General features: G+C 38.8%; 2 protein-coding genes across 3 annotated transcripts in view; both read left to right on the top strand.

Moving 5' to 3' along the window:
• RAB3IP (RAB3A interacting protein) overlaps positions 1-10,063 on the top strand; it is a 35,572-nt gene extending 25,509 nt beyond the window's left edge. For both annotated transcript variants that reach the window (XM_085320477.1, XM_085320478.1), the window contains 4 exons: positions 2,277-2,389; positions 5,757-5,856; positions 5,951-6,020; positions 9,701-10,063. In XM_085320477.1, the coding sequence (XP_085176603.1) occupies positions 2,277-2,389; positions 5,757-5,856; positions 5,951-6,020; positions 9,701-9,783 (366 nt within the window). In that variant the 3' untranslated portion in view covers positions 9,784-10,063. The remainder of the gene's footprint in view (positions 1-2,276; positions 2,390-5,756; positions 5,857-5,950; positions 6,021-9,700) is intronic.
• A 2,654-nt stretch (positions 10,064-12,717) lies between these two features.
• MYRFL (myelin regulatory factor like) overlaps positions 12,718-17,046 on the top strand; it is a 42,196-nt gene continuing 37,867 nt past the window's right edge. The window contains exon 1 of the mRNA XM_085320526.1: positions 12,718-12,763. Coding sequence (XP_085176652.1) covers positions 12,718-12,763 — 46 coding nt within the window. The remainder of the gene's footprint in view (positions 12,764-17,046) is intronic.

Here is a 17,046-nt window from a genome sequence, read left to right as displayed (position 1 = left end):
CCTCCCTACTCAGCAGGGTCACCCAGAGCATGTTAGACAGGGTTGCATCCGGGCGGGCTTTGAAGATCTCCAGAGAAGGAGACTCCACAACCTCTCTGGGCAACCTGGTCCAGTGCTCTGTCACTCTCACAGGGAAGAAATTCCCCCTCACGTTCAGGCAGAACTTCCTGTAGTTCAATTTCTGTCCATTGCCTCTTGTCCTGTCACATGGGACAACTGAAAAGAGTTTGGCCCTGTCCCCTTCACACCCTCTCTTCAGGTACTTGTACACACTGATAAGATCCCCCCTCAGTCTTCTCTGCCCCAGGCTGAAGAGGCCCAGCTCTTGCAGCCATTCCTCATAGGGCAGGTGCTTCAGCCCTCTGGTCATCTTTTCAGCCCTATGCTGGACTCTCTCCAGTACCTCCATGTGTCTCTTGTCCTGAGGAGCCCAGAACTGGACACAGCACTTGAGAAGAGGCCTCAGCAGAGCTGAAGAGAGGGGCAGGATCACCTCCCTCCACCTGCTGGCAACACTCTTCCTAATGCAGCTGAGGATACCATTGGCCTTGGCCACAAGGGCACATTGCTGGCTCCTGGTCAGCTTGTCATCCACCAGCACTCCCAGGTCCTTCTCTGCAGAGCTGCTCTTCAGCAGGTCAACTCCCAGCTTGTCCTGGTGCCTAGGGTTATTTCTCCCTGGATGCAGGACYCTGCACTTGCCCTTGTTGAACCTCAGGAGGTTTCTCTCCACCCAACTCTCCAGCCTGCCCAGGTCTCTCTGAATGGCAGCMCAGCGCTCGTGTGTCAGCTTCTCCTCCCAGCTTGGTATCATCAGCAAACTTGCTGAGGAGGCACTCTGTCCCCTCATCCAGGTCACTGGTGAAGAAGTTGAACAGGATGGGTGGGACCCAGGACTGAGCCCTGGGGGATGCCACTAGCCACAGGCCTCCAACTAGACTCCACACCACTGATGACGACCCTCTGAGCTCTGCCTTTCAGCCAGTTCTCAATCCACCTCAYTGTCCAYTYGTCTAACCCACACTTCCTGAGCTTCTCTGGGAGGATGTTATGGAAGACAGTGTYAAAAGCCTTGCTGAAATCAAGGTACACCACGTCCACTGCTCTCCCCTCATCTACCCAGCCAGTCACTCCATCCTAGAAGGCTATCAGATTGGTTAAGCATGATTTCCCCTTTGTGAATCCATGCTGGCCAGTTCTGATAACTTCTTTTCCTCCATATGCCTGGAGATGACATCCAGAATGAGCTGTTCCATCACCTTTCCAGGGATGGAGGTGAGGCTGACTGGCCTATAGTTTCCTGGGTGGTGGTTCTTGCCCTTTTTGAAGACTGGAGTGGCACTGGCTTTCTTCCAGTCCTCAGGCACCTCTCCAGTTCTCCAGGACATATAAAAGATGATGGAGAGCAGCCTGGCAACAACATCTGCCAGCTCCCACAGTACTCATGGGTGCATCTGATCCAGGCCCATGGATTTGTGGATGTCTAGCCTGCCCAGAAGGTCTCTAATCCTATCCTCCTCAACCAAAGGAAAGTTTTCCCTTCTCCAGACTTTCTCCCTCACATCTACGCTCCAGGATTCCTGAGGGCTGCCCTTAGCGGTGAAGACAGAAGCAAAGAAGGCATTCAGTAATTCTGCCTTCTCTGTAGCCTTTGTCACCAGCCCCCCTGCCCCATTCAGTAGCAGACCCACATTTTCCCCAGTCCTCCTCTTGCTGCTGATGTATTTGAAGAAGCCCTTCCTGTTGTCCTTAATGACCCTCTCCAGACTCAATTCCAACTGGGCCTTAGCCTTCCTTGCAGCATCTCTGCATATTCTGACTGCATTCCTATAATTCTTCTGAGAACCCTGTCCCCTCTTCCACATTCTGTGTACTTTCTTCTTCTGTCTGAATTTGACCGGGAGCTCCTTGCTCACCCATGCAGGTCTCCTGCCCCTTTTGCTGCACTTYTTACTCATGGGGATGCACCACTCTTGAGCCTGGAGGAAGTGATGTTTGAATACTAGCCAGCTCTCCTGGACCCCCCTTCCCTCTAGGGCCTTAGCCCATGAGATTCCTGCTTGACTATGTACTCTGCTGTAAAGGCAGTTATCTTGCCTCATGAAAGGCAGAGTTATTTGGAGAGCAAATAGTTAAAATTTGAATCTGGGCATGGGACCTTTCTGATTTTGCTTATACTGGCATATAAGGCAAATCTGATTCATAATTGAATCACTACTTTGAGAATAATGGCTAATGCTAAACTGTTTTAACTGCTTTCTAAATTTCTCTTGCAGTTGGCCTCAGCTGTTCTGGAAGCTGTTGAAAACAACACTCTGAGCATTGAACCTGTTGGCTTGCAACCTGTTCGATTTGTGAAAGCTTCTGCAGTTGAATGTGGGGGACCAAAGTAGGTTAAGCTAACAGACAAAAGGGATATCTTGACCCATGTGAGAACTCTTGAGTTGAGAAAACTGCTATCAACTGATCATCTCATTCAAATGTGTATATCTTAAACTTGTAGATCTTTCCTAAAGTCTGAGATATCAAGAGTACTATTGCAAAATTTTATGGGGAAATCAAACTACCAAAAAAAAAAATAAAGCCTAATACAGAACAAGCCTTCAAGAGAAACTTCTTTTTTGAGAGAGTTGTTTACTTTACTTGTAATACATGATTGTTAAAAGATGATCATCCTGATACTTAAACAGGGGCTATGGCATAGAAGGCACTATGAAAGAAATAGATATGAAGTAGTACAGACTGAATACCACAACTAGAATATGGTGTAAGAAATTGAGGAGCTATATAACACTGGCAAAGGCAGATGAAAGATTTAAGAGGAAATACATAGAGCAAGTCCTCTGAACGTGAGCAGAAGCAATACAAYGAAGAGGGATTGAAATTGAGATGAGTGTGAGTTGAACATAGCATGAGGTGTGGTTGAATAACGAGGGAAGATTATGAAAGTAGGATGATCCTAGTGGAATCTGAGGCAAGACTTTGTGTGAGGGCACTGACGAAGGCTTTAAGTTAGATGAGAGAAACTTGGCTGAGGTAGTAGGGCTTTGAYAGGTGTGGAAGAGAGGAGGGTTGTAGTGTACCTCAGCATATGTTAGGGTTAAGCAAAACCAGTGTCAGTCTGGAACCTTCAAGTTTTGAAAAAGCCTGATCTTTTTTTTTTGGATATCTTTTGGACAAAATGACTTGTTTTGGCCAAACTCAATTTTCTAATTGAAAGTTTCCATTAAAATGTTGCTTGTTTCCACTTGACATGAGATTTCTTTCTTTTCGTTCTGGTACTCCTTGTTATTGAGTTCTTGTTCCCATTGTCTTTTTTTAAAAATATGTTTTAACATGCTTCAAAGGAAGTTCTTACTCTTCCTTTAAAGCTGCTGCTTAAAATTATGACTTTGATCATATGACTTTTTATGACTTTGATCATTTCTAGCTGGCAAATTCTGGAATTCATGTATTCAACTTGCTCCTGTCACTGGAAGGTGCACTTTGAGCTGTAACAGCCCTCCATCAGAAGGGCCTGCCATAAATAATGGAGCCCCTCAAGGGATGTTGATTTCAGTTCCAAGATAGTGGCTATGACATGTATTCCATGAATGCAGTGGAGAATGCAGACARCTAGAAGTCATTGAAACACATCATATGTTGTTAAAGAGCATTTGGCAAATTGATTTAAAATCACTGTGGTTCAAGCAACTTCTGTACATCTTGACTTGAGGAAGTATTCGCTCAGACCAGGGTACTCATTTGCATCTGATTAGTGTGGTGCTAATAATGCCAAGGTCATGGGTTTGATCCCTGTATGGGCCACTCATTTGGAGTTGGACTAGATGATCTCCAGAGGTCCCTTCCAACCTTACTGATTCTATGATCCTTCAAAAGTTTCATGAGATTTTTAACTGATTTTGTGCTATCCAAGATAAATTCGTAATTAAAACTTACATAGTCTTAAACAGTTGGTTGGCTATAGGTTAACTGTTTAGAAATACCTGCATACAAATTGTACTTTAGTTACTATAAAGTATATCCAAAAAAATTTAGTTCCTCCTCCCCTTTCCAACTGTTATTTAGTGACAAAGTTTTGGTCTGTTGCTTGTGGATAAATAATAGCTAAGGAATATGCAGTATTTAAGTGTAAATTGACAGCAGTTGTGCTTTAAATATTACTGGCACTTAATGAGACACAGGTGTTCCAGTTTTCTGTAATCAGAATGAGTTTCACAGTTCTGACTTTTAAAGTGAAAACCACAATTTTTTAAATTGAAACAATGTTCCTTAAGTAGCATAGTACAGAAAAGCAGCATAAATAATAACAAATTTGAATAATGTTCTTGATGGAGTTATTTTCTTGTATAGTTGCCTGTGTAGGGGGGGAACAGATGCGTAAAATACTGTATAATAGCCCAACTGCAAAATAAGGTGGTAGGAAGGGAAGGGAGTTGTGATAATAGTGAAGAAAGGTTCTTGACATACAGGCACCATTCAGTAACTTTTGTGATGATGTGTTTTAAGTGCTACCTTAGAGCAAGACAGCTGGGTCCCCACAGGATTTGAGTAATTGTCCCAGTGGGGAACAAAACACTGAGCTGCATGTATTCTGTACAGCACAGAGCTGAGTCATTAGTAGCAACTGTCATGCCAGCATTTAACCTGGTGTGATGGAAGATAAAATATAGAAGATAATTCTATGGCAAGGAGGAATAAAGGGCTTTATTTTCTTAGCATTGAAAGTCTGTCTTGAAAAAGCTTGACTGAAATGTAGATCAGCTTGTTTGAGCCACTGCAGGATTCCTTGGATCAATGTGCTGCTGCCAATCCTCATAAATTGTTATGGACAGCTATGTGCACTCTGACAGCCATATGACTGCATTTACAGTCAAACAGTGGGTACTATAGCAACCTAGTTCATCTGAGAGGTTGCAATATAGAAATTCCAAATAAATCAGATTATTGGTTTATTTGCATTTAAGATTGTATTAATGGTAGTTTTATCAGAGGTGTGCAGAACTTCTTTTCCCCTCCCTGAAGAATATTGGAGAAAATATCTGAAATTTAATGTGCTTTTTCTCATATTGTGTTTTGGAAGATTTTCTGCTGACTAGTGACCTTTCCTTGTTTGTGAGTGTGATAACTGCAATAAACTAGAAAAAGTGAATTTGATTATTTTACCATCAGTTTTTATAATGCCAATCGAAAGAATTATTGCTTGACTTTCTGCTTGCCTTTTGCCTGAAATTCTTTCATACTCTGAATATAAAGTGCAATTTAAATTTGGGCATAAATACGAAGCTGGTCTTYTAGAATGCATCTTGCACAGCCTTTAGAGAATTGACTTATTCTACAGTGCTGATGTTTTTATGGTAGGATATAACATCAAAGAGAAATCTTCTGTTCAAATGTTGGCATCAACTGATAATTTGAACTGTTTATTTCACATATGAAGAGTTAATGATCCCTCTGTTTCAAAGGGGTTGAGCCAACTTGAACTAGTGTATGCAGAGGTATATGATCAGAATTGATCAAATATGCAGGAGCTAAAGATTTGAAAATCAAATTATTTCACAGTGCAGCAGTGTTAAAATTAATCCTTGTGGAACTTGAATAGTTAGCAACCAAATATAATAATAACTTATAAAATGAAATCAAACTGGGATACCTGTCCCAATATAAATTAACTAYGTTAGTCTTAAGCATGTGCAGGTATTCAGACATTAATGTCAGAATTGTTTGCTAAATTATGCAAACTTTATATTTTGTAGGAAATGTGCTCTCAGTGGACAAAGTAAGTCATGCAAGCATAGAATCAAATTAGGAGATTCAAGCAATTATTACTACATTTCTCCTTTCTGTCGTTACAGAGTAAGTAGATCTACTATTGTTTCAGTAGTAATTATTTTTCCATGCAATTATATAACATATGAGATTTACTGCCATTATTTTTATATTGCTTCAGATTACTTCTGTGTGCAACTTCTTTACATATATTAGATATATCCAACAAGGACTTCTGAAGCAGCAAGATGGTGAGTAGCAAAAATATTGCAGATATAAGTAGCAATTTAAGTAGTACTTTTGCCTAAAACTTTTTACCTGTGCACAACAACACTAATGTAACATTACAGGAAAACCATGTTTGTACTGTAATAATTGCTAGAAGTTGGTGATATCCCTCTGACTCTGCTTCTGACCTGTGAAGCTTTTAACAGCAAAGAAAGTGATTTTAGTCCACCTGTAACAAYTCTAATGCTGTTCAGTGAGAAGTTTTATGAAAAACTGTGGTGGGAGGAGTTGGTGATAGTTTTTCACACAGTACTCAAGAAATTAAGCTTTTTCACAGAAAATGGAGATRGTTCAGATTCAGTTCTCTCCTGCCCTTTTCTCACAGTACCTCATTTTAGAAATTCAATTCCATTGTTTTATGTTGTTAACGCCTGAAACTGACTTCCAGAATTTTGTAGTCAATAAAATGTCATTTCATTTGAAAGTGTTGTGTTGATTAGAGAGACTAAAAAACTTCAGTTTGGTTTGACCTGGACGATATTTTTATTTCTTACTCTCTTGGTGTGTCAGTGTCTCTTTTCTCATTTGGTGCATTGAAAATTCACAGAACACTTCTTATCAGACTTTCAGGGAGAACTGAGAAGAATGACAACAGTTCCAGATTGAGTTGTAAAAAATAAAACAGACCAAATTTTAAGCAGCTATCTAAGTGCAGCTGAGAAATGAATTCTTGGTCTTTGCTGTGACATTGTAAAGTCTCTTGATCAGGGTTCCAGTTGTTAAACAGCTGGATATGTTATGTATATGAATAATGTAAGACTTCCTCCCCTTTCCCCTTTTGCCCTTCAGCAAGGGGAACATGTTCTTGCTGCCGTTGCTTCATGCTTTTTTTTTTTTTTTTCTTCCCTACCACAGTTGCTTTGTTCCTGTCTGGCTAGTATATCCAACGGCTGCCTATTTAAATTCCTGTCTGGGCTAATAATTCAGAAATTTGCTTAACTGTGCTATTTGGCTTCAGTAAAATGTCCATATAAAAAAAAGATGGCTGTGAAAATGTGTGAATTATACATCTTTATTACTTAACTATAGAATTTTAAAATCTATTGTGTGTTGGAGTTGTAGCGATTGGTCTTCATTTGCAAGGCTATTTTCCTTTTTATCATTATAAAAGGAAATTAAGATGGTTTGATTGTGTTTAAGCTGTACACAGTTTAATCACATTTCAAGTCCAAGTCAAGAAATATAAAGGCAAGTGTTGTTAGATAATGCTTTTAGTTCAAGTTTTTGTTGAAACACACTGTACCTCTTAGGCTTCTACATTTACTTAAGCACTTCAGAGAGTAGAAAAAGTGTCATTAGTCCTTTGTTAATAGTTTTTCTTTTTTAATTTCACCTTTTAAAATTGCTATTTTTTAGTGTTCAGTGGCATTTTTTTGAAAGTAGAATAAAATAGCATTGTAATGTTTATGGCTGTCTGTGCCATTCATTCATCCAGTCTGAGTCTGTGTAGGTCTGTTTCATCTAGAATTTGGATAGACCCAACCCGTTCAAATAGTCCCACTTTGATCTACCTTACCTGTAGTAATCTCTTTCCCTGTTTCAAGAGCTCAGGATTTTAGCTACAACCATATCCTTTCTTTGCATTTCTAACCTGAAGTACCCCTGAGGTGACAAATTGACACACAATTCCTCATACAAATAACGCTTTTAACTTTCCTTGCCAAAGGGAATTATTTCCAGTGAATTAACCAAAAAGTCACTTATTTCATACATTAAATTGTTTTACAGCATTCAGATTAGTGATGATTCTGCAGTGTTAGGTCAACAATAAAGTCTTGAAAATGCATTATTTTAGCTTTAATTTGGTTTATATTTATAAGACTGTCCGTCTTTTATTTTGACTAGAAGAGCCTGTATAGTTTCAGCTAAAAACTTACTTTGCTAATACTTAAGACACTTTTCTTCTTTCCATCAATTAGTCAGTGTTTTCAATATTTTCAAAAATATTTATACCTCCTGAGGTTCAACAAGGGCAAGTGCAGAGCCCTGCACCTAGGGAGAAATAACCCTAGGCACCAGGACAAGCTGGGGGTTGACCTGCTGRAGAGCAGCTCTGCAGAGAAGGACCTGGGAGTGCTGGTGGATGACAAGTTGACCAGGAGCCAGCAATGTGCCCTTGTGGCCAAGAAGGCCAATGGTCTCCTGGGGTGCATTAGGAAGTGTTGCCAGCAGGTGGAGGGAGGTGATCCTGCCCCTCTCTTCAGCTCTGCTGAGGCCTCTTCTCAAGTRSTGTGTCCAGTTCTGGGCTCCTCAGGACAAGAGACACATGGAGGTACTGGAGAGAGTCCAGCATAGGGCTGAAAAGATGACCGGAGGGCTGAAGCACCTGCCCTATGAGGAATGGCTGCAAGAGCTGGGCCTCTTCAGCCTGGGGCAGAGAAGACTGAGGGGGGATCTTATCAATGTGTACGAGTACCTGAAGGGAAGGTGTGAAGGGGACAGGGCCAAACTCTTTTCAGTTGTCCCRTGTGACAGGACAAGAGGCARTTGAASYACAGGAAGTTCTGCCTGAACGTGAGGGGGAATTTCTTCCCTGTGAGAGTGACAGAGCACTGGACCAGGTTGCCCAGAGAGGTTGTGGAGTCTCCTTCTCTGGAGATCTTCAAAGCCTGCCCGGATGCAACCCTGTCTAACATGCTCTGGGTGACCCTGCTGAGTAGGGAGGTTGGACTAGATGATCTCCAGAGGTCCCTTCCAACCTTACTGATTCTATGATTCTGTTCTTCAAGAAGTTTTGACTTTAACTGGAACCCCAAACCCAGTTTAATTACCTTTATCATTAAAAAAAAAAAAAAGAAAAAAAAGAATTTGCATTTGTAGCTTTCTAAGTATTTCAAGAACACCTTTAGAATGTGAACACTCACGATAGTTGTCTGCATTATACATTGCATGTGCTTCCACTTTTGCATCATATCGAGGCACATCTCGTTTTTCCTAAAGTGCTTTTTGAAATATAGTAGGGGAGACCTTTTTTCTTGCACAAATTAGTCTTTGGATTCATTTTACATCATAATCTTGGCTGCACAGAAATTATTTTGTCTTGAACAATTTGTAGTTAACTGATTTATATTACTGTGGACTCTAGAAGCTTGAGGGATGCATATTGTGTTTGGCAAAATACAGATGAAATTTAAAAAGATCTTTTTCCCCACTCTCCAATTCACTGCTGCAGTCAGATTACTGGGAGAAAGAAAAGGGAGGAAGAAAGATTACAACTGGGAGTATTTCAACAAAGTCACAGGTTCTGTGATGAAACAATTTTTGCTTATCTTACAAATTATACTATTTCTTTTTCTTTGTACAGTCTTTTAAATTTACAGAAGATGAGAATGATAGGCATGGAAATTGAATATTGAGAAACTGCAAATAATTGAAGCTGATAAAATACTGATAGTTTTTTTTAATTAGGGAACAAAAATCCAAAATGTTTTTTATAGGACCCTCTTATAATTTTCAAAATATTTTATTGCTTGGTTGGCTTTAACAAAGTTTATTAATGCTTTCATGCATTGATTCTGGTTTTACAGATGTTAGCTTAGGAAACTCCAGAATTGATGTTAATGTACTGTGACGCAGACTGTATATCTCAGTTGAAAAAACTTTCATTATGTTAATAACATTTCTACGTCTTTTGTTGTTTTAGTGGATCAGATGTTCTGGGAAGTTATGCAGCTGAGAAGAGAAATGTCACTAGCAAAACTTGGCTACTACAAGGAAGAGCTCTAAATCTTTTTACTCTTGCGCATGCGTGAACTTCGTTTAATATACATAACTCTAAAATGGCTGAATCTTTTTGTCACTTGATATTTATTTCCACAAAGTGGGTCCAAGATCTTTATCTTTTTTCAGATTGCACTAAGAAGTACTGTGATTGTTTTAAACTGACTAACGCTATATATGCTTACATATGATAGTTGAACAAATGTGGTAAGCACTTGCAGGTGTATTAGTGATCGTAATTTACAGTTGAAARCAAAACTTCTGATTAAATAAATGTTAGTCTGAAGTGGTGTCTGTCTTCTGTTCTTTGTTTGCGATACAGAATGATGTAAACCTCCCTTAGGGAGGGGATTCATTCCAAACTGTAAGATGCTGAGAAGACTTTATGAAGAGTGAATGAATGCTTGCCATTTTGTCCTCACCAAAGTGTTAGATACATGTATCACTATACGGTTACCGGACAAATAATTAGGAGAATTTGGAATTTAAGTGCTGATTGTCTACATTTTTCATTTTAAAAACAATGTAAGAGGAAAAACCTGTTAYGATGAGTCAACAGCATAATACATCTGGATGTTGTCTATGTAAGCTAGTGTGCTTTTCAAACACATCAAGGAAGAATAAAATCACATTTTCACTCTTTGACCCTCAYTTAGAGTTTAGAAATCTGTCCAGAGCCATTTCTGATTGCTAAAAACATTCTCTTCTYCTTTAACTTGCTTTCATTAGTAATTTCATTCCTTTAAATTAATTTTTTGTCTGGTTTTTGCAGACAATCTAAGTTGCAGTGTTAAACATCAACTTCCCATGGCTGTTCTCGCACCTATAAAATATCCTTTACATGAGTTTCATATGCTGATTATAGTTCTTTTGTAATGTTATCTGTTTCCTCACACACACAACTGACTACAAAAAGGAACCTGAAAAAGTATCATGGCTTTTTAGGAAGAATGCTTTTTCTGTTCGAGTGCCATTTAGCTAGTCCTCTCACTTTACCTGGACTCCAAGCTGACATCAGACAGCTGATTAGGATATGTGAAGCACAGTATGTAGTAAATGGCGTCATAAAATCCCTTTGGAAAAATTACTATTTTGACTTTGATTGACAGCCTTTTCTCRATTATAGATATTAAAGCATTGGCAGGTAGCTCACAAGCATCAAAAGTAAAGGCAAGTTTTATATAGTTGGTTCTTCAAGAAGCATCTTAGTGGTTACTGGGTTTTTAATGAGGGRTTCTAGACAAAAATAGCACTTTGTCACTACATCTTACTGGAATGTTTTCCCTTTTTATGAAAGTAAATAGAGTGAGCAGCAAAATTTAATACCATATATGTGTTGCTTGTACACATATGTGCCTGAAACCACTCTGTGAGTGTTAGTTTTAGCCAGTCATTTCAATGTTAAAATTAGGAGAAACAATTGAACCTTAATCTTTTATTAGTAATGGAATATGTACAACGTGGACTACTTCACTGCTGATGAAACATTTATCTGTCTATGACTTGCTGATACTATATCTTGCTGTAGAAATCTGGAAAAAAAAATCTAATCATTATTAGAAGTTTATTACTTCACCTAAGCTAAAGTAGTCTGGTTCTAGCCTTGGAAAACAGACTGCTATTATGTTCTGTGTTACACTCATAAATGCTTCTTAAATGCCTCAAATCATTATGACTCCTTAGCTTACGTATTGAAATCAAATGCTTTTCAGGATCAGGTAACAGTAGTTAAATGACACCTGGTAGCTGCTGCTATTCTGACTTGATAATCCTTTACAAGTGATGCTCATGCAAGCAGGGGAAAAAAGGGGTTCTGGCTATGAATGATAGTGTCAAGACTTGAAAGGTATCCACAAGTTTATTATGCAGAGATTATTTTCTTATAGCTAGGGCCTGCAGAAATGTACCATATCTTGAGTGGTAATGGCTCAGCTATCGACCATTTTATAAATACTGATCTGCTTGTTTTTGTTGAGTCCCTTCCCCCAAATTCTTTCATGTATTTTTAATATAAACTACCTATCATGAGAAACCTGTGCCACTACAGATAGCTGGGGTTTGCATTGTAGTTACTTGTCCAATGAATATAACTCCTTTAGAAAATGGCTTTTTCAGGTTTCTTGACTATACTGACACTTTTGTTTATAACCCAGTGCCTCTTAGAGACACCTACTAAAAAAGTTACTTTTTTTCATTTTTTTTGTTTRTTTGTTTGTTAAGAGGAGACAGAACAGGAGCAGACTGCACTATACAAAGATCAGTTGAGAGAATGTGAATTAGCATTTGCTACTAACCTTAAAAGACCTTTGTTCAGTTTTCAGATTTTCCATATGTTTTAACGTACCTTAGACAAGCAGTTGATTTGTATTTTAGTTTTGTTACAGTAGTTAGGCAGTTCTGCTTCTTTAATATCAAAGTATGATATGAGATTAAGTGTTTTTTTTTCCTTTATTTTAAGCAATTGTATAGGCTGATACTTGGAGCCATTTAAATGGGATTGTGCGGACGCTGAAACCAGTGATGGCTTTGCTCTTGCATTTTTGATCAGTTTAATCGATAGTATTAATTACATCATCTAAACGAAAGAACAGAGACAAGGTAATTTTTATTACTGCATTTTTTTGCGCATGAGTAATCATGGGCAGTATTGGGATCAAAGGTCCTTAAAACGAGGAACGTTGCGTGTACTGAACTGAAGAAAACATGTCCCCTTCACCTTGCCTCAGGTCTTGTTAAGTTCCTGACATGTAGCAGAGTTTAAATGTGCCTGTGACATTAGTTATGAAAGAATGAAATTAGCTGGGGCGAAGGGAGTTAAAACTTTCAGCAAAAAGTGGATTCCTTAGCACTTACGTAGTCATCTGAAAGAGAGACAGTGCAATTTTTCTTTTCCAGTGGAACTCTTCAAGTGATAGAAAAGTAAAACACTTCTGCCTTGCCATGGATGTGGTGGGAGAAAATGAGGCCTTGCAGCAGTTCTTTGAAGGTAAGAGCCTAGTTTTAAGAAACAGTTTTAGCAATCTCTGGTGCCATCAAAAGTGCAGTAGTAAATGTTTGGGATTAATTGAAGAAGAAAGGAGGATGAAATTAGAAAAAAATACCCCCAAATGCAAATTTACATAGAACTACCACAGAATGAGCTATGAGAATGAAATAAGTGGTATAGAGGTACTGTGATGTGTTCCTCTCTGTACTTTTGAGAGAAAAACAAAGAAAAGGTGGATTCAATAGAACTTTAAGTTCTGTAGCGGTAATGACCAAGAGGAAGAAACTGGGAAATTGCTGAAGTTTCCTTGCAATTCATCACTTGTGAAATCTGAGTGATTTTCATGAGGCTAGATAGCCCACTCCCTACTTCTCCTGAGAGATTGAAGGGAGGTTGCTTTCCGTTGATACATTCCTCTGGAATTACTTGAATATAATTTTTCAAATGGTAATTATGGTAGTATCCTCTGGACTTTTCTGAGAAATTAGAAGCAGATTTTTCTGTTTTCTCTTGGCTGGGATATGTCTTGTGTGTTTTTTCTAAAGATGTTTCACACTGTAGCAGGTCCTGGCACAGTCTTTCCTTTCTCTTACCACAAAATTTTTTCAGAACTTCTTATGACATGATTCAAGATGGCTGTTCGAAAGTTTACGTATTTTTTACATTTAAAATATTTTTCCCTTGTTCTAAATTYCACTTTGCAATTTTTTAATGCTAATCTTTCAATGCCAAAGTTTTCATTCTGTATTTGTTATCCTTCTATTATCTGTGTAAGTATTCTTCATATGGTAGTGATCTTAAAGCAGCTAAGAAAATTACTTTTCTGGGTAACATGGACATCTTTTGTTTGCCCGTGCGTGTTTTCTGTTGTGCTGAATGAGTGATTTCAGTTCTTTACTGGTGCTCTATTAGCCTGATTGAGACGTGGTGATTCTAATGTTGGGTTTTGGTTTCAGACTGGTAAATTAAAGATTCTCTGGCATTGCTCAAGGAAGTGTATTTAACCCAAGGAATTTAAGTCAGTGAACCACAATCTAGAGCTGCTAGCTGGCAAATTTGTTGTTTATAGATGTTTAGAAATACATACTGTGTTACTAAGTTCACATCAAATCATGGAGATCAAAAGGTAACAAGCTTTCTTTCAGCAAGATGATAATTGTATTTATCAAGATATTTATTCTTTGTATGTGCTTTGGTGTACTGCATAACTGTTAAATATCCAACATATTATATTAAAATGATATAAAAAGCTGATCACCAGAAAACTTTTTAGGAATTGATTAGGAAAACAGGAATTTCTAGGAAGTCCAAGATGGGCTAGATACTATTGACTTTTGTGACAGTTACACTGCAATGGTGGAAGAGATCTCAGAGATTTTAACTGTATGAGCTCTTTAACCAGAATTAATAAATGTGGAATTTAACTTGTTGGGGGCAGTGTGGTGGAACATCTGTCTGGGCAAATGTGCATGTGGAAGAAATCCTGTCAATTCCACTTAATATTAAGCAAAATGAAACATTTTGGAAGATTTTGTTCCTTCAGCAGTGTTGTGTAGCACTAGAATATGACAAAGGTCTGCTATTGAGAGGCAACATGTGGAGATGCTGTTAGATGGCTGAATTTCATTACTGTGACAGTGACATTAGCTATATGCCAAAGTTACAAATGATAATCGTTCTTTCACTCAATACATACAGGCATCTGGAAGCCTCTGGTTGCTGTTAAAGCCACAAGTAAATCTGGAAAGGCAGCAAGCTCATTTAAAGCAGCTTTCTTTTGCATTCTTTTCAAGCAGAGACTAGGTTAGTGGAGTGCAATGCCAGCTTTAACCGATCTCCTGTCTCTAGTTAAGCACTCTGGCTTGAGATTTTGCATTAGAATACCACGCTAATGGGCAAAAGCAATAAATTGCTAATTCTAATTTGGTGGCCTTTGAAGTTCATCATAGTGGCATTAGAAAGTTATTTTCAAAGGCTGCCGAAAAGCTGCATCTTCCAATATAAATCTGAGAATGTTGCCACTGAGGAAATATTTGTTTTATCTGTGATTCAGTTTTGATTTCCAAGTGGATCAACTAGCAACTAAGCATGTTTTTAGATCTTGTTTGTAAGGTTATTTTAAATTCACGAGCAAAAAGGATCTCATTTTTCCTGTTGCTTTGACGTTCCTTATAGYGCTTTTTCATCTGGATATTCATTGCTAAGATAAGATAGGTTTTGCAATATTTAAAGGTGACAACATTATCTGAAAAAGGAGTTTCTCAATAAAAACAGGATAATGCAGTATTTGTTTTTGTGCCAAGTACAACTTTCAATAGTTACAGCAGACCTCTTAGATTAGATACAACTCTGACTGGGATTTGACCTTGGTTTTTTTCATCCAAGTAAATGCTCTTTCTCTTGTGCTGTTGGCTATTCTGGAAAGCTCTTGTCCTTGTTGTTTCTCTTTTCTTTCTCATTTCAAAAGAGATTTCCTCTTTGATGCAAGTTTTCTCCATGATTTCTATTGAAAACACTTTATTATTATTATTATTATTAAACCTGTAACTTCCTATTTGGGCCAAGGGAAGGTCAGAGCTCCTTATCAGCTTTTGTGCCTGCCCGTGTACAGCAGAGCAACCTATTCCTGCAGAAATTATCAATAGATTGAGAGGCTGAATGAAGGCTAAACTAGTTACACTGTTAAATTCAGTCTTATTGCTGTTAGCGTGGATTTTGGAGTGTTTGGGATGTCTAAAATGTGTTTGGCCTTAGTCATCTCTGTGATCTAAAGAATTCTCTTTACTTAGTAGTAGACTTGCCGCCTCTGTTTATGTGCATGTTTCTGAATGGGTAATACTAAATGTAGTTTGGGCTTCTTGGTAAATAAATTAAGCTGCTGAAYGAACAGATGCTATTAAACATGACACATTTCAAACCTATAGGCATCATAATATTTTAAGGATTAGAGTCTGAAACAAGAATAAAAGTAGATGAAGTGACACATTTAAAATAATAACTGTAAGGCTTTTGTTTTTCCAGAGAATGTTAGTATGTAAAACACCTATCTTGACACAAGCTCACTTCTTCCCTCTTGGACGATTAGGTCTTTCTGCCATTGAATAACTGTGGGCTCGTGACATGTCCTTGCTCATTACAGTTCTGCCAGCTGAMGCTGCTTTTATCCTTAACCCCTTTCTAACTTTATTGCTGCCRTGTACTTGAGGTAGATGACCTTAGCTCTGCTGGTGGAGCAGCTTATATCAGCCACTCTAGGACTCTTCCAGTCAAAACAAAATGGGCCATCTTGAACAATCTAAAGAGTGACTGATACTTTGAATCCTTTAACATGAAAAAGCCAGGTGGTTCAAGCCTCATGGCTGGAAGCAAGGAGATACCTACCAAAAGACATACACAAAGCAAGCAATTACCAGACTGGAGGCTGGGTGCCTGTTGCTGGAAATAGGGGCAGATGAGATGGGACAGAGAAACTGAAGCCAGCCATGGAGGTTTTAGGTGCTTTGTTTTGAAATGGACAGAATGACAGAAAATCAAGCTTATGGAGAAATCAGCAAAACATGATCAGATACTGCCTATGACTGCAACCCCTGATCTGTCTCCCTTCCACCACCACAGTATTATCTTGCCCCTTCAATCTTCTTGCTTTTCATAAAGGATAACAGCTTCTAGTGCTATCAGTTTCTTGGGTAGCTGGCAAACATCTGCACATTGATCTTAAAGCAGAGGATGTTGAATATGTCACCCAGCAAAGAGGCTTTCCGGAAACATTTGGGCACGTTGTGCTGTGCAGTGGAGTGTGGACCGGGAGCAGAGATCCCTGAGCATGTACTGATACAGGCTGCTGACTTAGCACATCACAGGGCCGCTCTCAGCTGGGGCACGCAGTTCAGTGCAGGAATATATTCACAGGGGCCTCACGGCCGGGGTTATCCGTGTGTGCACATGTAGTTCTCTGCTCTTGCAGCAGTCTGGCTTCCAGGGGAATAACTCGCTTGCATACTACCAGGGAGCAACAGGATCAGTAATCAAACTTCCAATTAAAATATCAGTCAACTTTATTCTCCCACAGCCCATACCTATTTTAAACACTTACTGTGATCAAATGGCCACAGAATGGATACCACCATTTTAAATAAAATTGTGTATGATCTATCAGTCCCTATTCTGCTGAAACAGATGCTAATACAAGCACATGATGGCACAGACTAGGATAGCACATCCAGAAAGAAAGAAAGAAAAAATACTGTTATTAAGAGCTAAGTTTTATGATGCAGTCAAATGTG

Source organism: Rhea americana, unplaced genomic scaffold, assembly GCF_003343005.1.
Source record: "Rhea americana isolate MKP2758 unplaced genomic scaffold, rheAme1 scaffold_64, whole genome shotgun sequence".
Classification (NCBI taxonomy): Eukaryota; Metazoa; Chordata; class Aves; order Rheiformes; family Rheidae; genus Rhea; species Rhea americana.
The sequence above is the reverse complement of the archived record's forward strand: the minus strand, read 5'-3'. Positions and strand labels throughout refer to the sequence as shown.